The sequence below is a fragment of the Wolffia australiana genome, chromosome 7 (genome assembly GCF_029677425.1).
Source record: "Wolffia australiana isolate 7733 chromosome 7, ASM2967742v1".
Taxonomy (NCBI): Eukaryota; Viridiplantae; Streptophyta; class Magnoliopsida; order Alismatales; family Araceae; genus Wolffia; species Wolffia australiana.
In genome coordinates this window covers 14,629,870-14,655,156 of record NC_135841.1, presented here as the reverse complement: position 1 = coordinate 14,655,156, position 25,287 = coordinate 14,629,870, and the positions used below count along the sequence as shown (strand labels likewise).

Below are 25,287 nucleotides of genomic sequence, written 5' to 3'. Positions count from 1 at the left end.
CCATTTTCAACTAACCTTTCCATCAAGGCCATTGATTCATTGGAAAAGTTCTCCACAAAAGTGCCTTTACTAGCGATATCGGCCATATTTCTCTCATGATCAATCAGACCTCCATAAAATGTTTGGGCTAGCTCCCAATGTGGGATTCCATGGTGAGGGGATCACCTAATTAATGCATTAAATCTCTTTCATTCCTCACTAACAAAGTTTGTCCCTTCGGTAAAGTTTCTAATCAATTTTTTAAGGGATTTGATATTTCTGAAGCAATAAATATTTTGAAAAAAACACTTAAATAAATTTCATTACAAGCATTAAACAACTGTTTTGGAAACCTAAACACTCCTTAGCTTTGTCTTTAAGTGCGTAAGGGAAAAGTGTCATTTTAAATTCTGGTCTGATACTTGGGGATAGTTATAAATAGCACAAATATCATAAAACTCCTCCAAAAATTCATATGAATCCTCAATAAATATTTCAAAGAAAGTGGGTAAAAATTGGAGCATTTGAGGATCAATTCTAAAGGAGACACTCTCTGGTAAGGGTGATGAGATCCTAGTGTACTCATGGTTCATGGTGGGGTGAGAATACTCCCTAAGATGCATACAATACGTACCTTGATTTCCTTCGTTTTGATTGTTGTTTTGAGTGGGAATTTGATCCATTTCTTCTTCTATGAGATTTTAATACTCTGTAATAAAAAGTATAGAATGTAAACTGAAGGTTGAATTCTCACCAACTTCGATGTTGAAGAGTCATCAATGAAATGATCTCCTACTGATCATAGAAAACACTCAAGAAAAAATTTAGATACAGTTAGTCAACAGTAAAATGATAGTGGTTTCATCTTATGAATATTTTTTATTCAAAATCAATCTAAGTGACACCTACCTCCCCTGCAATATTGCCAATCGATAAGTCAGAAAATAGGGGTTTACCTAATTGTTGCACAATTTTTATGCTTATGCAATAATACTTATAATTTTACCCTTAATTCACTTAATAAAATTAAATAGAATCAGCGAGGATTCTAACCACATAGAGGAGATATAATTAGGTTGATTTTCATGCTTTTTTAATCTTAACAAAATGGATGATAAGAAGAGAATGAGAAAAATGAAGTACCTAGGTGTGTGTAAATGATGTATATCAGCCCTTAAATCCTCTTCTCAAGATTTAAGAACCTATGACAGGGGAAGAGAATGTGGTTCCAGGCTTGTGGATGATGAGAGAATGATGGGAATGGAGAGAAAATTATAGAAACCCTAACTACAAGCTCCAAGTGTTTACCTCCTTTGTCGATGCCCCAAGGTCCTAATTTCTGTTTGTGAGCCCGTATATTTTACCCGTGGCTTGTGTTGCTATTGACTTTAAGAATTGAAGATGAGAAGGGATAAACTCACCTATTTATGCAAGCAACAACTTGAAAATGGCGCTCTAAGGTCTTGGTTCACAAGGCTTGCTCTATGGACCTACTTTTAGTTCTATGGACCTATTTAGGGCATGGCCACCAGTTGGAATGAAGAGTAGTGGAAGAGGAGACGAACAAAAAACTTTTAGCCACTAACCCCTTTATTATTGACAGTTATGACGCTTTGAAAATGCCCCTTTTTGGATTTTTTGGGTATTTTTGGTGATTACTCTGATTTTTTTCTGGCCATTCATCGCATCTGGTAGTTGGAAGGCACGAGGTTGTGCCACATGGTGAAATCGCGTGACTTGGCTCCTTTTTCAAATGTGGGTGTGATGTGGACCATCAGATCAATCTCATCAAGTGCAGAGCATTTCTCAGCAATTGGATGACGATTTAGATGCTCAGAAATCGTTTCAGTTGTTGGATGTGATGGACACTGAGTCCATTGCTTCAGACAACACCAAGTATCCACCTGAATCAAAAGAAAATAAACACACAAGGAAAATCCTCACCGCTGGATCACAATCGTAGAGGCAGTAGTGTGCCACGTGTCGTGCTGACGTTCTTCGCTGAAATAGGAAATGTGGCGCACGTGATAGCTGATCACATGGATTGGTTCCATGGGATTGGATGACTCGATAGGCAATGCAATTGAAACACATGGATGATCGCCATGTGTCCCTACGAAAAAAGACAGAATAATGATGAATTCCATATGGACTTTATGTGTGAAAATTCTTCCTATAAAACCAAAAGGCATTTTGATATTAAAAATTTGCGTTAATGCACCCCTCCGCTTCTCTTCACACGTTCGCGCACATGCACACACGTGTGCATACCTATTTGTAGGCTTTGACATTTTGGACTGGGGACCAGTTGGACCGGACCACACCGGGACCGGCGGTCCACCATTTACAGGGGGATCGCCTGGTCGGTCTGGATCCGGTGTGAAGGTCAGACCGGATTGGTACCGGTGTATGGTCAACCCTACTCTTCCGAGAGCCTTGCCTCTCACCCCCTCATGCAAGATCCACATTCCACATGCTGCCCATCATCCACCCCATCGTCTGCCACCCCCACGCCTCCACCACCCCCGCGCTCTTCCGCCATCCCCACCCTCGTCTGCTGCCCCTACCCCTGCCGCTCGGCATACTCGGCGCTCCTCCCTCCTTGCCCTCACTGCTGCCCCCTTTCCCCCTGCTCTCTTGCCGTCGACCCCCCTCCCTCGTGCTCGCCGCTGCCCCCTCTTCCCGCTGCTCTGTCGCCGCAGCCTCCCCTCCTTGCGCTCGCCGCCGCCCCCCTCCCACCCCCTCTGTCACTGCCACACATCCCCCACACTGGCCGTCGCCCCCCTCCTCCCCCCTCCACTTTGCCTCTGGTACTCTTATTTCTTATTGTGTCTGTTAAAATTTTAATCTTCCTTTCTTATCCATGTAGTTTTATTTTCATCCGTTCTTATACTCATCTTCTTTTCTTATTTTATTCTTCTCTTCTTCTTTTCATCTTTCTTTGATCTTATCTTCTTATTATTTTTACTTTTGCTTTTTGTGTTCTTCTCTTCTTTATTGTATTCCTCTTTTACTTTTTCTTCTCTTCTGACCTTCATTACTTCTTTTCCCCCTTTATTCTTCTTTTTCTTCTAATTTACATATTCCTCTCTTCTTATCTTCACTTCTGGTCTTCTTTATTTTTCTCTTATCTATTATCTTATCTTCATCATTTTTTTCTCTTATCTCTTATCTTATCTTCTTCTTTTCCTCTTTTTTCTTCTTCATTTTTTTTCATTTAGTTATCTTCTTATTTTTTATTCTCTTCTCCTTCTTTTATTCTTCTTATTTTCATCTTCCTTCCTTTTATTTTGTTCTCTTCTTCTTTTATTCATCTTATTTTCATTTTCCTCTATTTTTATTGTTCTCTTGTCCCTCTTTTATTCTTCTTTTGTCTTCTTATTTTATACTAGAAGAATCTTTGTTTTTTCATGTTCTAGTTGGTTTTGTTTTGGTACTCTTATTTCTTATTATGTTGGTTAATACTCTTGTACTACCTCATCTTGACCAATTTTCTATTATTTTCTCTTTAAGTTCCAAGTCTAATCAGCTTTGGATTCATGGATGTAGGTGAAGACCATGTACTGGACACTACAAGAACTGATTTAGAGATAATGGATGACTCCCCGACTTCCCATCGTCAAAAGTCATCACCTGTCTTGCAGTACTATATTATGATGGAGTGCGCCCGTCGGAGAACACCGCCGTGTCTTTGAAGCCCTCGTCATCGTCTTCATCGACCCCAGCCGGCTCGCATCCCTGATGACTGGCACGCCAAGGTGCAAAAGATGGCACCCGGGTTCAAGAAACCCCCAGTGAAAAGCACGTCCATATCTTTCCCCTGTTTTGATTTCATCTTTTTGTCTTTTAATGTTGTTTGAATCATTCTTATCATTTCCAGTGTTTTCGTCTTCGTCATCATCTTATCATTTCGTCTCCATCCTCACCTTCGTCATTTTCATCTTCGTCATCGCCGTTTTTTTGTCGTTTGAATCATTCTTTCTTTTAATGTTGTTCTAAGGAGGATCCTTGTGTTAAAGGACACTCCAAGTTGGACCCTTCTTAATGGGCCAATGGACCCTCTTGTAAGGGCCCATCATGGCCCTATATAAGGCCATGATGGGCGCCACATGTTCTCAGATCTGGATTTCAGTTTGTTGCAGTTATTCTTGTCATTCAGATCTCACCCAAGAAAGAAAGGAGGAGGAAGGAGGAAGAGAGGTGGGAGAGGAGAGAAGAAGGGCAACCTGCAAGAGGCATAACCTCGGTTGTTCGCCCCTGGTCTTTGCTATGATTCGCCACACGCGTCGGTGGTCATTCCTCTCGATTGCACCAGACATCGCCGTCCTGCACCGAATCACTCCATCGATTGCACTGGGACCCTCTGGGTGCAACATTGGGTGCCTATTAGTTGGTCCATCGATTTGCTTCTGCATGGCGTGAGTCAACAACCTGCGTGATCGAGTCCGTAGACCGGGTGTGCCAATCTGCCATTCGCGCGGCTCTTAGTAGGCTAGTGGGTGACAACCTGTGGGGTGGGACCGGTTTAATTCACATCGGGTCACATGGTTTGCCATGCAATTCATGAATCCTTTGGTGCACTGATCGGCCAGCTGCGCAGGATATGATGACCAATCGACTCCTCAGCATCATCCAACCCTCTCGCCGTAAAAAAAATCCACGCACCACGACCCTCTCACCGTTGATGGTCCACGCACCACGACCCTCCCGTTGCACAGTGCACACGCCGGTCTCACAACTAAAAAATGCAACTGTCTCGCAGGCATTGACATGCTCAAAGCGTGTGTTGCATGAGGATGTTCCCAGATCTGTCCTCCAGCGACCCAATTGCTACATAGAGCCTTTGTTGTTGATGCACATGTCTAAGACCACCGTGGGAGTTATTCGCGCCTGCACTCTATCTGCCTGCACCTGACGTCGTGCTGCTCGCCTTCGCTCGCAACCGTTGACTGTCTCCGCTTGCGTTGTCTAACAAAGCATTGTGCCCATCATAATCAACTGTTGCTTGAGCCACCTCACCGTAGGTCTCAACCAACTCCTCGCCTCTGTCCTTTGACTCCCGCTCCTGCGCCGCGACGCTACCACCATTCGAGCTCAATAGTAACCCTCTACGAAACATCTCTCACTACATCAGCCCGACTAATACCTACACCGACTGAGATCACGGCGACAAGCATCACCATTGACAAGGTACACCATCCCTTGCTCGTCTGTTATATTATTTTCTATAGTATATCTTCGGGTGCACTCCACCGCGCTCAGGTTAGAATAGGTGAGAGTCTATCTATTGAAAACTACGAAGTAGAGTGAATTCTCTAGGTACGGGTCGAGCCATCCGTTACGTGCGAGTGCCAACAGTGTTATACCGTTTGACGTTGTTATCGTCATTGTCACTCTGACGAGGGTCAGAGGGTCACCGTCACCAGTCGTCCACCTTGGAGCTCGGAGATCGGAGAGTTCCCACAATTCGGTCATGCACGTACACTCCACCTAGGTCATTTGCACTCACGTCGTTACATTCTCTTTAGTGAATTACCCGTCGGACGATGCCACTGACGATGTCTGACATCATATTTAAAATAGTGACGTAAACTACAAATGCAAACTTTGTAAAAGCAGAAATAGACTGATGACCAAGGATAAGACGAGGAGCACATAAAGTTATGGAAGCACCTAAAAGCATGGCATATCAAGGAATACAATGACTTAAAGCCTCCTACTACTATGAAACCTATCTCAGGTTATTTGACAAAGACTGCAAAGTATTCACGTAGATCTCTAGAAGAAGCAAAAGCACTTTTTTTGGACCTTGTTGTGAGTGTGGATATACCATTCTCACTTATTGACCATCCAAAATTTAAGAATGTTTTAACCTTCTATGCACAAAGTGATGATGCATATATTCCAAGTCCCAAGACTGTACGACGCACAACACCTGAAAATTTTACACAAGAAAAGTCGAAGCTGAAAGAAGTACTCAAAGCCAATAGAAAAAGTGTCACTCACAACGGACACTTGGACAACCTCAAATAGTGTAGCTATACTTGGGATCATTGTTCATTTGATTGATACAACAAGGATACTTCGTGAACAAGTTCTAAGTGTTTGCCAATTAATTGGCTTTCATCAAGGTGCTTACTTGGCAGAGGTAGTGCACAATGTATTGAAGGACTACAATCTCACAAACAAGGTATGTCATCATTAATTCTTATTATATAGTAATTACATATTTAAAATGTTTTTACCTTTTTTCCCATGTGCTTGCCATCATAACTGACAATGCCAGTAATAATAAACCCTGGTTGAAACTTTAGAAAGGTTCATGAAGGGTTCTGGTTCAGACTTCACCTACCAATATCACGTATCATGCATGGCACATATTCTAAATTTGGCAGTTCAAAGAGGCCTGAAGGAGCTAGGTATTTAAAGTTCTTAACTTTTTCTAATGAAAATCCTTATTTTAAAAAACATTTAGCACATAATTTGACTCACATTACGGGGGCAACACGCTCACTTTGTGAAGATATTAACGACCAAGTATCCTTTTTAATAATACTCAGCTTTCATTTAAAGAAATTCTACATAGACTTCAAAGACTTGTCATTGCAGCTAGAGCCTCACAACAAAGAGTTCATCACTGTCGTACTTTATGCCATGATTTGGGCATGGAAAATCAAAACTTGCTCATTGAAGATGTGCCCACCAGGTGGAACTCTATATATGAAAGAATTGAAGCAGCTTATGAGAAGAGAATTGTGTTAGATAAGATGGCAAGTGATTATCTAAACACAAACAAAGTTAGCTATTCAATCATGGCTGAAGAGTGGGATCTCTTGAAAAGGTTTTCATGATGAACTAGAAGGCTTTCATGATGCTACTAACATATTTTCACAGTCACAAACCATTACAACATCTACTTTTTTGAGGGCGCATCAACTTCTGTTAGATCAATTAGAGTCTGATATTCATGTGTTGGACGATATGCATCCTGAACTCTCAAGATCACCAAGCAAGGAACAAACAAGGTCGCTTAAATTTGCATATGGTGAAATGAAGGAGAAATTGATAGATTGTCAACATCACTTTAAGTTAAAGCATATTCTCGCCGTTGCAACAATTTAGACCCACGAAAGAAGCCTGAGTTTATTTGCGATGATGAAAATTTTTTCGCCATCCATACTACTGTACAATTTCTCAAGAAAGTGTCCAGCTCTTTAACTTCAACCAACCAAGAAACTATTGAAGAACAACCATCTATACTTGCAAAGCGCTCAAAATTAATGGTTGCATTGCTGGAGCCTGACAAAACTGTTGGGTTCTATAGGCCTTGAGATGGATGAACAGAACAAAACGATGCGTAGCGGAAGACTCTTTGCGAATTGAACGGTATCAACAGAAACATTGAAACGGCGTACCTTGCATGAATCTCATTCGTGATTTCTTCGATCCCAGAGCGAGACGAGTCGAGCTGCTCAAGTGTGCAGCCTCTAGATGTATCCACGCAGTCCTCGGCGCGTCGGATCTTCTCCTTCTCGTTGACGAGCCCCGTTCTTTCTCCGTCGGCGTCGTTACGTCATCCTGATCACATCAGGGATTGAGAGGGGGTGTGGGGAGAGTGGAGAAGAAGGGGAAAGGCCCCTGAACAATTCTGGCCTAGGTGAATTTCATACAGGGCCTTCCCCTATTTATACTAAGTGGGTATTTTTCATAAAAACCACCAAAACTTAAGTATATCTTCCAACGTCCAAAAGACCATTTGCGTGTGACCCTCTAGGCCCATGTATCAGTCTAGTTAACGACTCCAGCGGCCCAATAACCTTTATTGGCCTTCCAAATTAATTAACTATATCATCATATAGAGTAATTAATGTCGGATTGATTTAACTCAATCGATAGGTCGAGACTCCGACACGTGGGGTACCAAGCTACACCTCGTGTCCTAGAAGATACAAAGGGGTGTGTATCGTCTCACTCATGGAACCTGTTCATCATCGGTTATCGTGTATGTATAATCCCTCATCCACTTGACGCTCCTTGGACGACTTAGGGTATGGTCAACTGTCAAACCCTAATAGATCATCCGAGTTATTACTGATGCATTCGAAAATCATCGGAGAACTCTTCTCCGATATTTCAATGCCTTGGCCAAGGACTTTGTTGCATCGTCTTCCTTGAGCTGTCACCTCTTATACCGAGGGTGGACGATCCCATCTTGACCACTCAATCGCCTTCGTGTACTTCTTGATGCACCCGAACTAAGACCGTTTAGAATCCCATGATTAGAGACTCGTTGGTCATAGCCAAAGTACAACCGTCCGTCCACAAGACGTCTTTGGTGTCTCAGGTCTAAGGACCACTTACACGACCATGACGTGAATCAACCTGATTGACAGTTCGGTATAATACCATTCAGGGATTCGTACGGATCAATTCAGTGAACTCTTTCCACTAAAGAGCACCCACTATCTATCCTTAGTGTCGCCACACTAATGGCTACGGGACCGGCCATACTCATCATATGAGTGAGGCTAGATAGTGCTATTCTATCCGGATACTTCGATGTCCTTCTCACGTATCCTTTGAATAGGAATGTTTAGAACACATGCTTAAAGACTAGTGATCTCCGTATTACGATCTCATCGTAATTCCCTAAGTCCGATCATGTATTCATGGACTATACGCAACACACGTGCACGATAATGAATATGTTCCATTAATGAATATGGAACGACATGTGGAATGTGTGATTGGCTTGCCGGCCACATATATTTCCATCAAAAACAACTACAAGTCCAAGTCAAATATAAACTAGAGATGAATTAGATAAATATTTGAAAGAGCCTTGCATTGGTCCTCATGATGACCCACTCAAATGGTGGTCTGAAGTTGGGTCTGCAAAATATCCACGGCTTGCATGGTCGCAAAGGAGTTCCTCTCTATTTGTGCTTCGAGTGCGCCATCAAAGCGTCTCTTTTCACTTTAAAAAGAGGACGGCTATCTGCAGAATCTATATCCATATTGAAGACTTTAAAGTGCTGGGCATATAAAGCCGATGAGGAGAACAAAGAGGAAGATGGTAAAGTGGAGGAAATTTCAGAGGATGACGATGAAGACTAAAAGTTTTGTGATCATTTTATGGTATAACTAATTTTCAAAATTTATATTGTATTTTCCAATTGCGTGTTGTTTAATCATGATGTATGTCTATGCTTCTTTTAGGTTTTAGCAGCAAGGTGGTGCCAAAGCAGTGTTACTTTGGAGGTTGTGCAGCGATCAAACTGAAGAGAGCGAGGAAGCATCATCTAAATGGTGTTTTTCACTTTTCAAGATGGATATTGTAAATTTCCTTATTATGCTATATTCTTTTAGGAAAAGTTCTTGCCAAATTTGCATCTTTGACTTTGTTTCTCACTATGACTTGTCAATTTGAGGGGACCGGGACCGGGACCGGACCAGGACTGGACCAAACTTCAAGTAAGGTTTAGGTCCATGCCAAAAAAACTGGACCAGGCCGGGACCGTCAAACCCTACCTGTACTTGCCACCTCTGCACCATATGCACTATTGGAGCACCATGTAAGTGTGCTTGCCTCATCAGCATGGCATGTCTGCCCGGTGGTATAAATGGGCCTTTTTTTGCTATTTTAATCCTGAAAATACTTTAGAGAATGTATTAAAAATTCCATAAATTCTCTAAAATTAAAATCTCAATACCTTCTACAATATAACTCCTTTTTACAAGAAAGTTTCGCCAAATTACTCCTAATTAAATCTTTTTTTCACTCAAATCAAATTTAAGCTCAAATGAAATTACTCCTGATTAAATCTTTTTTTCACTCAAATCAAATTTAAGCTCAAATGAGATTAATTTCATGCAGTTATTGTTTACGAGTCGAATGATACCATTATGCCAAAAATTGCATAAAAACATGATAACATGTACTATAATTAGATAATTTTTGGCATAAACACATAACTTACCATGAGATAACATGCATAAATTGCATGTTATCAGTGCCCTTCCCATTTGGTGTGATTGCAATGACAAAAAAGGTTTGTTCAAATATTTACTAGATTTAATTGAGAAAAAGGTGAGGATATCTGATATACTAAGGACTACATGTATATCTTATAGTTTAAACGCCTGCCGATCTGAGAGGACTCATTTAAGGAACCAAATAGTAGTGGATTTGAATCTGCACTAGGTGATTCAATCATCAATGTGTTTTATTTTTATTTTATAGGTCTATCTCGATTCATATTAATTCTAGTGTGAAAATTCTGTTTCAGATTTTTGATTGTGGCATGACTCAACGCTTCTCACCTAGTAGTTATTGTCCTTTAAGAATATATGGATTTTTTTCAAAAAAACCTCATGATTAAAGTACAACCTCGCTGTCCAATGAACCATGTCTGTGACTCTCTAAGCCCAAAACTCCTTACTTAGGACTATTTAAGAATAAATAGTATAATTAAGATGTTATTATCCCAATAACTCCATATTGGAGATCTTAATCAGTAGATCTAAGAAATAAATAAATAAATGAATGGTAGATTAATTCATCTAATTTGAGGAATTAATTCATTGTAAGCTGAGGTGCTATTTTTTCTGTCGCACCTACTTCCCTTATTTTTGACGCGCTTTGGATGGCAGCCTTAGTTCAGTGCTACGCAGCTGCTGCCAAGTGTCGCACCGAGAGACGTAGCGGATGCGATTAAGGATGCAGTGGACGGCAAACCGCCACACGTGAATACCGTGAACAATGACTCGTGATCAGGTCAAAACCCAAGAACCCAAGAAAGGAAAAAATGTGAATTTTAGATCCGAGAGATCTCCCACAAAACCAGGGCGATGGCCGGCAAGTGGGCGAGTCGAAACCACCTTCCTTAGAAAACTATGGCCGCTTTTGTTTTGTGAAACCTGGCGGTGGTAGCGGTTTCTCCCGGGCTGCTTTCCGTCCAGCGACAACGTCCTGCATCGTTATATATACTCCTCACTCGTTTAAGGCGCTTCACCAAGTCTATCTACAAATAGATTTATCAGCGCTCATACAGCAAAGTTCGAGACTAGAAGATCGCAGGACAGAAGAGAAGATGGCTAGCACAGCCGGTCAGGTTATCAAATGCAAAGGTTAATTACTCTTCTATCACTATCTCTTCTCTGTCCTTCGCTGTTATTTGGCCTCGATCTCAGTTTCCGCTCATCGAAAGATGGGATGCGAATTTGTTTCTTGATTGCGCAAGAAGGGGAGCGGAATTTCGTGGGTTTTGTTCTCTCGATCCATTCATTGCGCGTGTTTCTATCGTTCTTACGTTTATGGCATGATGCTGCAGCGGCGATTGCCTGGGAAGCGGGGAAACCGCTGTCGATCGAAGAGGTGGAGGTGGCTCCGCCGCAGGCCAACGAGGTCCGGGTGAAGATCCTCTTCACCTCCCTCTGCCACACCGATGTCTTCTTCTGGGAGGCCAAGGTACGGCATTATTCATCAATTCATACCAGATAGACGCGATAAGAGGCTCCGATCGAAGGTGGAATTCCTGATTTGATCTGGTTTTTGACGGCATTGCAGGGTCAGACTCCCGTATTCCCCAGGATCTTGGGACACGAGGCCTCTGGGTAAGCCGTCAAACGCGTTCCTTCCTCTCTTCTCCAATTTTCTACTCTCCAGTCTCGCTGTGTTGCTAATCTGGGATATCGTTCTTGGATTTGTTGGGATCAGGATTGTGGAGAGCGTGGGAGAAGGGGTGACGGATGTGCAGCCGGGAGACCACGTTCTGCCGGTGTTCACGGGGGAGTGCGGGGAGTGCGCGCACTGCAAGTCGGAGGAGAGCAACATGTGTAGCCTGCTGAGGATCGACCCCGACCGGGGCGTGATGCTCAACGACGGGAAGACGAGATTCTCCAAGGACGGCAAGCCCATCTACCACTTTCTGGGCACCTCCACCTTCAGCGAGTACACCGTCGTTCACGTCGGCTGTCTCGCCAAGATCAACCCCGCCGCTCCTCGACAAGGTCTGCGTCGTCAGCTGCGGTATCGCCACGGGTGCGTCTCCCATGAAACAACGATCTCAGCTTTCGATTCCTCGTCCTCGCGCGTTTCTGAATTTGGAACTACAATACCGATGTTCAAACGGGCGTGTCCTATGCAGGTTTCGGCGCGACGGTGAACGTGGCAAAGCCCAAGAAAGGCTCTACGGTCGCCGTGTTCGGATTGGGATCCGTCGGCCTTGCCGTGAGTGTCCCTCTATCACCGTCTAATTCGCTTTAATTATCCTGTACCTGCGTGGACTTGCCCTGGGCCGTCTTCTCCGGATTAGTCCTTTACATGATCTGATGAAAACAGGCCGCGGAGGGAGCCAGGGTGTCCGGAGCTTCAAGGATCATCGGCGTCGACCTGAACCCGGACAGATTCGAGCAAGGTCTGCGTCCAAACTCTTAGAAATAATAAGCTTTAGTCGTCTGAAGTGGACCAGAGAATTGAAGATATTCGGGGTATATTTGTTTTGTGTACAGCCAAGAAGTTCGGAGTGACGGAGTTTGTGAACCCAAAAGACTACGACAAGCCCGTTCAAGAGGTTGGGCGTCTCTTCTCTTTTCGATCTCACTTCTCAGAATCACTAGTATCCGTAAAGCCTTGTGCGGGCACCTTTTATTAATCCTTTGAAACGTGGTGTGACAGGTTATCGTAGAGATGACGGGCGGCGGAGTAGACCGCAGCATTGAGTGCATCGGCAACGTCAACGCCATGATTTCTGCATTCGAATGCGTCCACGATGTAATCTCGCTCGACACACCTCCGAGTTTTGCAGATCTTCTGTGCCGACTAGTGTCGCTGTTTTTACTTATCTTCTCTTAAATGCGGCGGTTGCAGGGCTGGGGCAAGGCGGTTTTGGTCGGAGTGCCTCCTAAAGATACGTACTTCAAGACTCTGCCGATCAATTTCCTGTGCGAGCGGACGCTGACGGGTACCTTCTACGGGAACTACAAACCCCGAACCGATATTCCCCCACTGGTGGAGCAGTATCTGAACAAGGTAAAGAAATATTTCTGATCCCCCCCCCCCCCCCCCCTAAGGTGAACTGGATGCAAACAAAGCAACCGTGGGAATCGAGTACCTCTTCAAGGGTCCTTTCGAACCCGTGGTTGATTCGGCTTGTCTTCATCCTGTAAAGCAAGTCCTACGACCGGAAAAGTCGCTCAACGGATTTTCAATAAATTCGTTGAGCATAAGAGCCAGTAGACTGACGTTTCTACTCGTCTGATTGTCCCTAGGCTTCCCACAGGCGTGATTTTGATTCTTGATTGATCTTTCAGGAGCTGGACTTTGACAAATTCGTCACCCATGAGTTGCCCTTTGCGGAGATTAACAAGGCCTTCGATCTCATGTTCCGAGGCGAAGGCCTTCGCTGCCTCATCCGCATGTAGAACAAAATGTGTTCCCCTAAGGCCGGGAGGCACCGCGATCCAGCGATGAAGTGTAATCTGCGAATAAAGGCGCTAGGCTGATGAGCTGTGAACGGTGCGGCTAGTACCATCTGTAATAAGTTATATCAGTACACGCGAGCGTGATATGTGTAAAGAGGACCTCTCTTTTGTCATAATCTCATGCAGCCACTCTTCCAATGTTAAAAAAGCATTCTGACCGCTTCAATTAATATTATATGTAGGTTTCTTCCCTTTGCCTCTTTTGCCAAATGTCATATCCTCTTTGGTCGTCAGCAGATAGCTGCCGCCTGTTTGCTCAAATACTATGTACATATAATTATCTTTTATCTATTTTGCTTACGTACCCTACTCGACTCAGTAGAAGTCAAGCAGTGGACTAATGTAAATATTTTTTTAGAAAAAAAATTATGTTTTTTGGAGGTTTAATCAATAATGGACCAAGATCTGTCTATATATTCACTTTGCCTTCATGTCCTGTTGAGCGAGGCATTTAGCAGATGCCGCGACGTTCAGTCTGTAGACCTCGTTACCTTGACAATACATTTCAATTATCATCATTTTAGCCATTTAACTGATTATAATAATGGATATTATCATTTCTTTTATAGCTATCTAAATTATTAATGCATAACCATGTTTATTCTTATTTTCATGACATTTAAGGTATTTTGTCAATAATATTACGTACGAAATGATACCCAAATTTATTCTAGAATTGTCCTTGAGTTTCAAGAAATTAAAATTTTTGAAATTTTATGTCAAAAATAAATCATCTAACTATTTCATATATAAATTAAATTATTGAGTTTGAAAATATATTTTTTGATTTTTGAAAAGGGATTTTCAAGGGGTTTTTATATTTGTTATGGGCGTTTTAGTGATTATATCACGATGCGACATGTTACAGGGGGGTGATTATTTAAGCCTGACATATCTTGCTTCCTGAGTATTTCCTCGTAAATGCTATCTTCTAATCATGGGATGATTTAAGACAAAGGATGTTATGTCTTTGTGACAATGGTCAAAGATCAAAATCTTTTCTCTGGGAACGCCAACAGGTGTTGGCAATATAACAGTTTGACGGTAAAAATAATTTGCTTTTTTTAGTCTGCACCTGAAGTGGTATAATGAAAAAAATACATATTTTCATGCATTTAATGCACTGCACCATACAAAAAAGCAACCGCATACGTAGCACTATAGGTGTCCTGTTTTTTTTACATTACCTTAACAATTGATAGCACATCAAGGACAAGGTGTTACATTCACCTATATCAAAATGATAATTTCACTTATAGCAATTAATCATATTCCATCATAGACATATAATGAAAACTCAACACAAGTGGCAATCTCAAGGACATAGGCTAGGTTCGGAGACGTGAAGATTACCTTTAGCCACCTCCGCTAAACATAAAGTGATATGATTTACATCATTTATAATGGGTTACTCCATGAAGCTTCTGCATGTTGGATATTAGGTCCTCATGAAGCTTCTGCATGTAGGATATTAGGTCCTTAAGCTTCTGCATCGATACAGATGCAGTCCTTATGCTCGAAAAACAAAGATACATTATCCCTCTACCATGACCTTATGCATCTTATTCACAAAATGTGTTCCTCCCAAATAAGTAGGTATAGAGGTAAGACAACAAACCCAAATTATTGTGATTTGGATCCTAGGTCTATATTGATGTGGCGCCATGCATTACGGTTGTGACCAATGCGCTTTACCTTGGGAGTTATTTGAGAAAAATTTTAATATTTTTTGTCTCTATTTAAAGGTAAATTATTTTCATATTAAAAAGTTTGCTCATAACAAACATGAGAAACTTCCTTGAAATCAGAAAGTATTCAATTACATTTTTTCAAAATGATAACAAGGGTTTATTTAAAAATGATCAATCTAAATGTTTAAAATATAGGTCCAAAATATAGATTCTTTATTTTCTCAAGATAATTCAAATTTTAAATCATTTAACTCAAGGCCAATTAAATATAAGGTGGTATGATTTTTTATTTAATATTAATTAAATATTTGAGCTTTAAAATTATTTAATTAGAATATCATAAATATTTATTTGATGATTTAATTTGCAAATTAATTGAAATCATATTATAGCATTAATTCATGATATCAAATTTTAAAATATTTATATTGAGGATTCCATCATATAGATCAAATATTTGCTAGATATTTTTGCCAGTCAATCATGCCTGATAAATCATCAAAGACCTCGATAAATATATATATACATATATATACATACATATGTATACATATATATACATATATATATGTATGTCAGTGTGTGCGTTTGTACCAGCCACTATCCACTGGTGAGAAAATCCATAGCCATAGCCCAAGTCCTGGGTTCCAACCAGCGTGCATAGTTCCAGGCTGAGTTTTGGATCCAGACCCAGGCCAAACCTGACACGCCGATTGACCGATACTCTTGGCATTGACTTTATTCAACGAATTTGGACGTGCCACTTGGCTTCTCCAGCTCCGTCCGTCGATTGAAGAAAATCTTAATGATATTTTATGCGTCATATTTTCCGGATAAAAGAAACGAAGCATGGACTTCGAGACAGCGTGAAACGGACGTTTCCATGGTCTTTGTTGTGTTTCATGCTCAATTCTTTACCGTGATGACAGCTGGCATCTTCGTTGAGAGCAGTCGGACTCTATCTAGACAAGAGCTTAAAAAGTCATCGACTTTCCACGCGCCGATGCCGGTTTTGGAAACTAAGCCGGCCCACCAGATCATCATTTTAAAACTGAGATTGGCAAACCTATCTCATCCCTTGACATTTTCCTGACCCTAATCATGCTGTGGGTAAGTCAAACTTATAAACCCACTTATCTTGAGGTAAGTTAAAAGTGATGGGCAGAAGCTCCATGAAACGGAAGGCCGGAACGGGATGTAATATCAAAGATCATACTTTTCAATCTCACTTTATACTCATCCCATCCTCTATAATTTACCACGCTCAAGAATTTTGAACCATTAATGTCGCGAAAGCAGCGACTGAGTTAAACAATCTGCTATATCCGTAGCCCGCAGCGGTAATAAGGATGAAATAAATAAAATAACCACCGGTAACGGAGAATCTTGCTGAAACCAAAACCGCTCCAGGAATACAGGATTCTAGAAATACAGCTGAGGTTGACGTATCAGTCAACCTGTCGACCCCTCACAGCTGTGAAAAGACATCAGACATTGCGAAGCCTAGAACCGAGCCACCGTATGAGACGTTTCTTCCAGCACAAACGGTTTTGGAGATGGAAGAAACCACGAATATCCAGGGCAGCTTCACCCCTTATATATTCCTGGACGGCCCTGTATTTCTTCGTATCCACTGCTGGTCATAAATCCTCATTAAGAGAAAGAGAGTGAGGAAAAGAGCGAAGAGAGAGCGAGGGAAAGAGCGAGAGAGAGCGAGGAAGAGAGAGATAGACGATGGCGAGTACGGCTGGTCAAGTCATCAGATGCAAAGGTACGACGCTCGCCCATTGTTGCAAAGTCTTTCACTCTGTTCCAGCCCGTATGGCAATGGTCTGAGCAGAGCTTTTTGGTCCCTCATCAACGAGGCGGCGATCTCTAATGTTGACGTTCTCTGGTACGACTGCTAATCCCCACCGAATTTCTTCGCTCATGTTGCAGCGGCGATTGCCTGGGAAGCGGGGAAACCGCTGTCGATCGAAGAGGTGGAGGTGGCTCCGCCGCAGGCCAACGAGGTCCGGGTGAAGATCCTCTTCACCTCCCTCTGCCACACCGATGTCTTCTTCTGGGAGGCCAAGGTACGGCATTATTCATCAATTCATACCAGATAGACGCGATAAGAGGCTCCGATCGAAGGTGGAATTCCTGATTTGATCTGGTTTTGACGGCATTGCAGGGTCAGACTCCCGTATTCCCCAGGATCTTGGGACACGAGGCCTCTGGGTAAGCCGTCAAACGCGTTCCTTCCTCTCTTCTCCAATTTTCTACTCTCCAGTCTCGCTGTGTTGCTAATCTGGGATATCGTTCTTGGATTTGTTGGGATCAGGATTGTGGAGAGCGTGGGAGAAGGGGTGACGGATGTGCAGCCGGGAGACCACGTTCTGCCGGTGTTCACGGGGGAGTGCGGGGAGTGCGCGCACTGCAAGTCGGAGGAGAGCAACATGTGTAGCCTGCTGAGGATCGACCCCGACCGGGGCGTGATGCTCAACGACGGGAAGACGAGATTCTCCAAGGACGGCAAGCCCATCTACCACTTTCTGGGCACCTCCACCTTCAGCGAGTACACCGTCGTTCACGTCGGCTGTCTCGCCAAGATCAACCCCGCCGCTCCCCTCGACAAGGTCTGCGTCGTCAGCTGCGGTATCGCCACGGGTGCGTCTCCCATGAAACAACGATCTCAGCTTTCGATTCCTCGTCCTCGCGCGTTTCTGAATTTGGAACTACAATACCGATGTTCAAACGGGCGTGTCCTATGCAGGTTTCGGCGCGACGGTGAACGTGGCAAAGCCCAAGAAAGGCTCTACGGTCGCCGTGTTCGGATTGGGATCCGTCGGCCTTGCCGTGAGTGTCCCTCTATCACCGTCTAATTCGCTTTAATTATCCTGTACCTGCGTGGACTTGCCTGGGCCGTCTTCTCCGGATTAGTCCTTTACATGATCTGATGAAAACAGGCCGCGGAGGGAGCCAGGGTGTCCGGAGCTTCAAGGATCATCGGCGTCGACCTGAACCCGGACAGATTCGAGCAAGGTCTGCGTCCAAACTCTTAGAAATAATAAGCTTTAGTCGTCTGAAGTGGACCAGAGAATTGAAGATATTCGGGGTATATTTGTTTTGTGTACAGCCAAGAAGTTCGGAGTGACGGAGTTTGTGAACCCAAAAGACTACGACAAGCCCGTTCAAGAGGTTGGGCGTCTCTTCTCTTTTCGATCTCACTTCTCAGAATCACTAGTATCCGTAAAGCCTTGTGCGGGCACCTTTTATTAATCCTTTGAAACGTGGTGTGACAGGTTATCGTAGAGATGACGGGCGGCGGAGTAGACCGCAGCATTGAGTGCATCGGCAACGTCAACGCCATGATTTCTGCATTCGAATGCGTCCACGATGTAATCTCGCTCGACACACCTCCGAGTTTTGCAGATCTTCTGTGCCGACTAGTGTCGCTGTTTTTACTTATCTTCTCTTAAATGCGGCGGTTGCAGGGCTGGGGCAAGGCGGTTTTGGTCGGAGTGCCTCCTAAAGATACGTACTTCAAGACTCTGCCGATCAATTTCCTGTGCGAGCGGACGCTGACGGGTACCTTCTACGGGAACTACAAACCCCGAACCGATATTCCCCCACTGGTGGAGCAGTATCTGAACAAGGTAAAGAAATATTTCTGACCCCCCCCCCCCCCCCCTAAGGTGAACTGGATGCAAACAAAGCAACCGTGGGAATCGAGTACCTCTTCAAGGGTCCTTTCGAACCCGTGGTTGATTCGGCTTGTCTTCATCCTGTAAAGCAAGTCCTACGACCGGAAAAGTCGCTCAACGGATTTTCAATAAATTCGTTGAGCATAAGAGCCAGTAGACTGACGTTTCTACTCGTCTGATTGTCCCTAGGCTTCCCACAGGCGTGATTTTGATTCTTGATTGATCTTTCAGGAGCTGGACTTTGACAAATTCGTCACCCATGAGTTGCCCTTTGCGGAGATTAACAAGGCCTTCGATCTCATGTTCCGAGGCGAAGGCCTTCGCTGCCTCATCCGCATGTAGAACAAAATGTGTTCCCCTAAGGCCGGGAGGCACCGCGATCCAGCGATGAAGTGTAATCTGCGAATAAAGGCGCTAGGCTGATGAGCTGTGAACGGTGCGGCTAGTACCATCTGTAATAAGTTATATCAGTACACGCGAGCGTGATATGTGTAAAGAGGACCTCTCTTTTGTCATAATCTCATGCAGCCACTCTTCCAATGTTAAAAAAGCATTCTGACCGCTTCAATTAATATTATATGTAGGTTTCTTCCCTTTGCCTCTTTTGCCAAATGTCATATCCTCTTTGGTCGTCAGCAGATAGCTGCCGCCTGTTTGCTCAAATACTATGTACATATAATTATCTTTTATCTATTTTGCTTACGTACCCTACTCGACTCAGTAGAAGTCAAGCAGTGGACTAATGTAAATATTTTTTTAGAAAAAAAATTATGTTTTTTGGAGGTTTAATCAATAATGGACCAAGATCTGTCTATATATTCACTTTGCCTTCATGTCCTGTTGAGCGAGGCATTTAGCAGATGCCGCGACGTTCAGTCTGTAGACCTCGTTACCTTGACAATACATTTCAATTATCATCATTTTAGCCATTTAACTGATTATAATAATGGATATTATCATTTCTTTTATAGCTATCTAAATTATTAATGCATAACCATGTTTATTCTTATTTTCATGACATTTAAGGTATTTTGTCAATAATATTACGTCTGAAATGATACCCAAATTTATTCTAGAATTGTCCTTGAGTTTCAAGAAATTAAAATTTTGAAATTTTATGTCAAAAATAAATCATCTAACTATTTCATATATAAATTAAATTATTGAGTTTGAAAATATATTTTTTGATTTTTGAAAAGGGATTTTCAAGGGGTTTTTATATTTGTTATGGGCGTTTTAGTGATTATATCACGATGCAACATGTTACACGGGAGTGATTATTTAAACCTGACATATCTTGCTTCCCCTGAGTATTTCCTCGTAAATGCTATCTTCTAATCATGGGATGATTTAAGACAAAGGATGTTATGTCTTTGTGACAATGGTCAAAGATCAAAATCTTTTCTCTGGGAACGCCAACAGGTGTTGGCAATATAACAGTTTGACGGTAAAAATAATTTGCTTTTTTTAGTCTGCACCTGAAGTGGTATAATGAAAAAAATACATATTTTCATGCATTTAATGCACTGCACCATACAAAAAAGCAACCGCATACGTAGCACTATAGGTGTCCTGTTTTTTTTACATTACCTTAACAATTGATAGCACATCAAGGACAAGGTGTTACATTCACCTATATCAAAATGATAATTTCACTTATAGCAATTAATCATATTCCATCATAGACATATAATGAAAACTCAACACAAGTGGCAATCTCAAGGACATAGGCTAGGTTCGGAGACGTGAAGATTACCTTTAGCCACCTCCGCTAAACATAAAGTGATATGATTTACATCATTTATAATGGGTTACTCCATGAAGCTTCTGCATGTTGGATATTAGGTCCTCATGAAGCTTCTGCATGTAGGATATTAGGTCCTTAAGCTTCTGCATCGATACAGATGCAGTCCTTATGCTCGAAAAACAAAGATACATTATCCCTCTACCATGACCTTATGCATCTTATTCACAAAATGTGTTCCTCCCAAATAAGTAGGTATAGAGGTAAGACAACAAACCCAAATTATTGTGATTTGGATCCTAGGTCTATATTGATGTGGCGCCATGCATTACGGTTGTGACCAATGCGCTTTACCTTGGGAGTTATTTGAGAAAAATTTTAATATTTTTTGTCTCTATTTAAAGGTAAATTATTTTCATATTAAAAAGTTTGCTCATAACAAACATGAGAAACTTCCTTGAAATCAGAAAGTATTCAATTACATTTTTTCAAAATGATAACAAGGGTTTATTTAAAAATGATCAATCTAAATGTTTAAAATATAGGTCCAAAATATAGATTCTTTATTTTCTCAAGATAATTCAAATTTTAAATCATTTAACTCAAGGCCAATTAAATATAAGGTGGTATGATTTTTTATTTAATATTAATTAAATATTTGAGCTTTAAAATTATTTAATTAGAATATCATAAATATTTATTTGATGATTTAATTTGCAAATTAATTGAAATCATATTATAGCATTAATTCATGATATCAAATTTTAAAATATTTATATTGAGGATTCCATCATATAGATCAAATATTTGCTAGATATTTTTGCCAGTCAATCATGCCTGATAAATCATCAAAGACCTCGATAAATATATATATACATATATATACATACATATGTATACATATATATACATATATATATGTATGTCAGTGTGTGCGTTTGTACCAGCCACTATCCACTGGTGAGAAAATCCATAGCCATAGCCCAAGTCCTGGGTTCCAACCAGCGTGCATAGTTCCAGGCTGAGTTTTGGATCCAGACCCAGGCCAAACCTGACACGCCGATTGACCGATACTCTTGGCATTGACTTTATTCAACGAATTTGGACGTGCCACTTGGCTTCTCCAGCTCCGTCCGTCGATTGAAGAAAATCTTAATGATATTTTATGCGTCATATTTTCCGGATAAAAGAAACGAAGCATGGACTTCGAGACAGCGTGAAACGGACGTTTCCATGGTCTTTGTTGTGTTTCATGCTCAATTCTTTACCGTGATGACAGCTGGCATCTTCGTTGAGAGCAGTCGGACTCTATCTAGACAAGAGCTTAAAAAGTCATCGACTTTCCACGCGCCGATGCCGGTTTTGGAAACTAAGCCGGCCCACCAGATCATCATTTTAAAACTGAGATTGGCAAACCTATCTCATCCCTTGACATTTTCCTGACCCTAATCATGCTGTGGGTAAGTCAAACTTATAAACCCACTTATCTTGAGGTAAGTTAAAAGTGATGGGCAGAAGCTCCATGAAACGGAAGGCCGGAACGGGATGTAATATCAAAGATCATACTTTTCAATCTCACTTTATACTCATCCCATCCTCTATAATTTACCACGCTCAAGAATTTTGAACCATTAATGTCGCGAAAGCAGCGACTGAGTTAAACAATCTGCTATATCCGTAGCCCGCAGCGGTAATAAGGATGAAATAAATAAAATAACCACCGGTAACGGAGAATCTTGCTGAAACCAAAACCGCTCCAGGAATACAGGATTCTAGAAATACAGCTGAGGTTGACGTATCAGTCAACCTGTCGACCCCTCACAGCTGTGAAAAGACATCAGACATTGCGAAGCCTAGAACCGAGCCACCGTATGAGACGTTTCTTCCAGCACAAACGGTTTTGGAGATGGAAGAAACCACGAATATCCAGGGCAGCTTCACCCCTTATATATTCCCTGGACGGCCCTGTATTTCTTCGTATCCACTGCTGGTCATAAATCCTCATTAAGAGAAAGAGAGTGAGGAAAAGAGCGAAAGAGAGAGCGAGGGAAAGAGCGAGAGAGAGCGAGGAAGAGAGAGAGATAGACGATGGCGAGTACGGCTGGTCAAGTCATCAGATGCAAAGGTACGACGCTCGCCCATTGTTGCAAAGTCTTTCACTCTGTTCCAGCCCGTATGGCAATGGTCTGAGCAGAGCTTTTTGGTCCCTCATCAACGAGGCGGCGATCTCTAATGTTGACGTTCTCTGGTACGACTGCTAATCCCCACCGAATTTCTTCGCTCATGTTGCAGCGGCGATTGCCTGGGAAGCGGGGAAACCGCTGTCGATCGAAGAGGTGGAGGTGGCTCCGCCGCAGGCCAACGAGGTCCGGGTGAAGATCCTCTTCACCTCCCTCTGCCACACCGATGTCTTCTTCTGGGAGGCCAAGGTACGGCATTATTCATCAATTCATACCAGATAGACGCGATAAGAGGCTCCGATCGAAGGTGGAATTCCTGATTTGATCTGGTTTTTGACGGCATTGCAGGGTCAGACTCCCGTATTCCCCAGGATCTTGGGACACGAGGCCTCTGGGTAAGCCGTCAAACGCGTTCCTTCCTCTCTTCTCCAATTTTCTACTCTCCAGTCTCGCTGTGTTGCTAATCTGGGATATCGTTCTTGGATTTGTTGGGATCAGGATTGTGGAGAGCGTGGGAGAAGGGGTGACGGATGTGCAGCCGGGAGACCACGTTCTGCCGGTGTTCACGGGGGAGTGCGGGGAGTGCGCGCACTGCAAGTCGGAGGAGAGCAACATGTGTAGCCTGCTGAGGATCGACCCCGACCGGGGCGTGATGCTCAACGACGGGAAGACGAGATTCTCCAAGGACGGCAAGCCCATCTACCACTTTCTGGGCACCTCCACCTTCAGCGAGTACACCGTCGTTCACGTCGGCTGTCTCGCCAAGATCAACCCCGCCGCTCCCCTCGACAAGGTCTGCGTCGTCAGCTGCGGTATCGCCACGGGTGCGTCTCCCATGAAACAACGATCTCAGCTTTCGATTCCTCGTCCTCGCGCGTTTCTGAATTTGGAACTACAATACCGATGTTCAAACGGGCGTGTCCTATGCAGGTTTCGGCGCGACGGTGAACGTGGCAAAGCCCAAGAAAGGCTCTACGGTCGCCGTGTTCGGATTGGGATCCGTCGGCCTTGCCGTGAGTGTCCCTCTATCACCGTCTAATTCGCTTTAATTATCCTGTACCTGCGTGGACTTGCCCTGGGCCGTCTTCTCCGGATTAGTCCTTTACATGATCTGATGAAAACAGGCCGCGGAGGGAGCCAGGGTGTCCGGAGCTTCAAGGATCATCGGCGTCGACCTGAACCCGGACAGATTCGAGCAAGGTCTGCGTCCAAACTCTTAGAAATAATAAGCTTTAGTCGTCTGAAGTGGACCAGAGAATTGAAGATATTCGGGGTATATTTGTTTTGTGTACAGCCAAGAAGTTCGGAGTGACGGAGTTTGTGAACCCAAAAGACTACGACAAGCCCGTTCAAGAGGTTGGGCGTCTCTTCTCTTTCGATCTCACTTCTCAGAATCACTAGTATCCGTAAAGCCTTGTGCGGGCACCTTTATTAATCCTTTGAAACGTGGTGTGACAGGTTATCGTAGAGATGACGGGCGGCGGAGTAGACCGCAGCATTGAGTGCATCGGCAACGTCAACGCCATGATTTCTGCATTCGAATGCGTCCACGATGTAATCTCGCTCGACACACCTCCGAGTTTTGCAGATCTTCTGTGCCGACTAGTGTCGCTGTTTTTACTTATCTTCTCTTAAATGCGGCGGTTGCAGGGCTGGGGCAAGGCGGTTTTGGTCGGAGTGCCTCCTAAAGATACGTACTTCAAGACTCTGCCGATCAATTTCCTGTGCGAGCGGACGCTGACGGGTACCTTCTACGGAACTACAACCCCGAACCGATATTCCCCACTGGTGGAGCGGTATCTGAAAAAGGAAAAGAAATATTTCTGCTCCCCCCCCCCCCCCCCCTAAGGTGAACTGGATGCAAACAAAGCAACCGTGGGAATCGAGTACCTCTTCAAGGGTCCTTTCGAACCCGTGGTTGATTCGGCTTGTCTTCATCCTGTAAAGCAAGTCCTACGACCGGAAAAGTCGCTCAACGGATTTTCAATAAATTCGTTGAGCATAAGAGCCAGTAGACTGACGTTTCTACTCGTCTGATTGTCCCTAGGCTTCCACAGGCGTGATTTTGATTCTTGATTGATCTTTCAGGAGCTGGACTTTGACAAATTCGTCACCCATGAGTTGCCCTTTGCGGAGATTAACAAGGCCTTCGATCTCATGTTCCGAGGCGAAGGCCTTCGCTGCCTCATCCGCATGTAGAACAAAATGTGTTCCCTAAGGCCGGGAGGCACCGCGATCCAGCGATGAAGTGTAATCTGCGAATAAAGGCGCTAGGCTGATGAGCTGTGAACGGTGCGGCTAGTACCATCTGTAATAAGTTATATCAGTACACGCGAGCGTGATATGTGTAAAGAGGACCTCTCTTTTGTCATAATCTCATGCAGCCACTCTTCCAATGTTAAAAAAGCATTCTGACCGCTTCAATTAATATTATATGTAGGTTTCTTCCTTTGCCTCTTTTGCCAAATGTCATATCCTCTTTGGTCGTCAGCAGATAGCTGCCGCCTGTTTGCTCAAATACT

At 43.1% G+C, this 25,287-nt stretch overlaps 2 protein-coding genes and 1 pseudogene across 3 annotated transcripts; all 3 read left to right on the top strand.

Annotated features, from left to right (window-relative positions):
- The first annotated feature begins 10,945 nt into the window (after positions 1-10,945).
- Positions 10,946-13,768, top strand: LOC144705185 (alcohol dehydrogenase 3-like; annotated as a pseudogene). Its single transcript, XR_013581997.1, has 10 exons — positions 10,946-11,109; positions 11,313-11,449; positions 11,549-11,595; positions 11,699-12,022; positions 12,129-12,211; positions 12,323-12,398; positions 12,493-12,554; positions 12,659-12,754; positions 12,851-13,012; positions 13,294-13,768. The product of XR_013581997.1 is annotated as an alcohol dehydrogenase 3-like (transcript).
- Positions 13,769-16,790: 3,022 nt separating this feature from the next.
- On the top strand, positions 16,791-19,547 carry LOC144705186 (alcohol dehydrogenase 3-like). The gene is made up of 10 exons (XM_078577746.1): positions 16,791-16,926; positions 17,094-17,230; positions 17,329-17,375; positions 17,479-17,804; positions 17,911-17,993; positions 18,104-18,179; positions 18,274-18,335; positions 18,440-18,535; positions 18,632-18,793; positions 19,073-19,547. Exons 1-10 carry the CDS (start codon positions 16,890-16,892, stop codon positions 19,181-19,183), a joined length of 1,137 nt encoding a protein of 378 aa, XP_078433872.1. The 5' UTR covers positions 16,791-16,889; the 3' UTR covers positions 19,184-19,547.
- A 3,001-nt stretch (positions 19,548-22,548) lies between these two features.
- Positions 22,549-24,964, top strand: LOC144706023 (alcohol dehydrogenase 2-like). The gene is made up of 10 exons (XM_078578900.1): positions 22,549-22,710; positions 22,878-23,014; positions 23,114-23,160; positions 23,264-23,589; positions 23,696-23,778; positions 23,890-23,965; positions 24,060-24,121; positions 24,224-24,319; positions 24,416-24,553; positions 24,854-24,964. The coding sequence occupies exons 1-10, from the start codon at positions 22,674-22,676 to the stop codon at positions 24,962-24,964; spliced, it is 1,113 nt and encodes a 370-aa protein (XP_078435026.1). The 5' UTR covers positions 22,549-22,673.
- Positions 24,965-25,287: the final 323 nt, after the last annotated feature.

Bases quoted from the DNA above. Each gene is read 5' to 3' on its own strand.
- LOC144706023 (XM_078578900.1), top strand. From the start codon at position 22,674: ATGGCGAGTACGGCTGGTCAAGTCATCAGATGCAAAG. The intron at 23,590-23,695 runs GTGCGTCTCCCA...TGTCCTATGCAG, and splicing joins CAGCTGCGGTATCGCCACGG to GTTTCGGCGCGACGGTGAAC. The intron at 23,966-24,059 runs GTCTGCGTCCAA...TTTTGTGTACAG, and splicing joins CCCGGACAGATTCGAGCAAG to CCAAGAAGTTCGGAGTGACG.
- LOC144705186 (XM_078577746.1), top strand. From the start codon at position 16,890: ATGGCGAGTACGGCTGGTCAAGTCATCAGATGCAAAG. The intron at 16,927-17,093 runs GTACGACGCTCG...CTCATGTTGCAG, and splicing joins TCAAGTCATCAGATGCAAAG to CGGCGATTGCCTGGGAAGCG. The intron at 17,994-18,103 runs GTGAGTGTCCCT...TGATGAAAACAG, and splicing joins TGGGATCCGTCGGCCTTGCC to GCCGCGGAGGGAGCCAGGGT.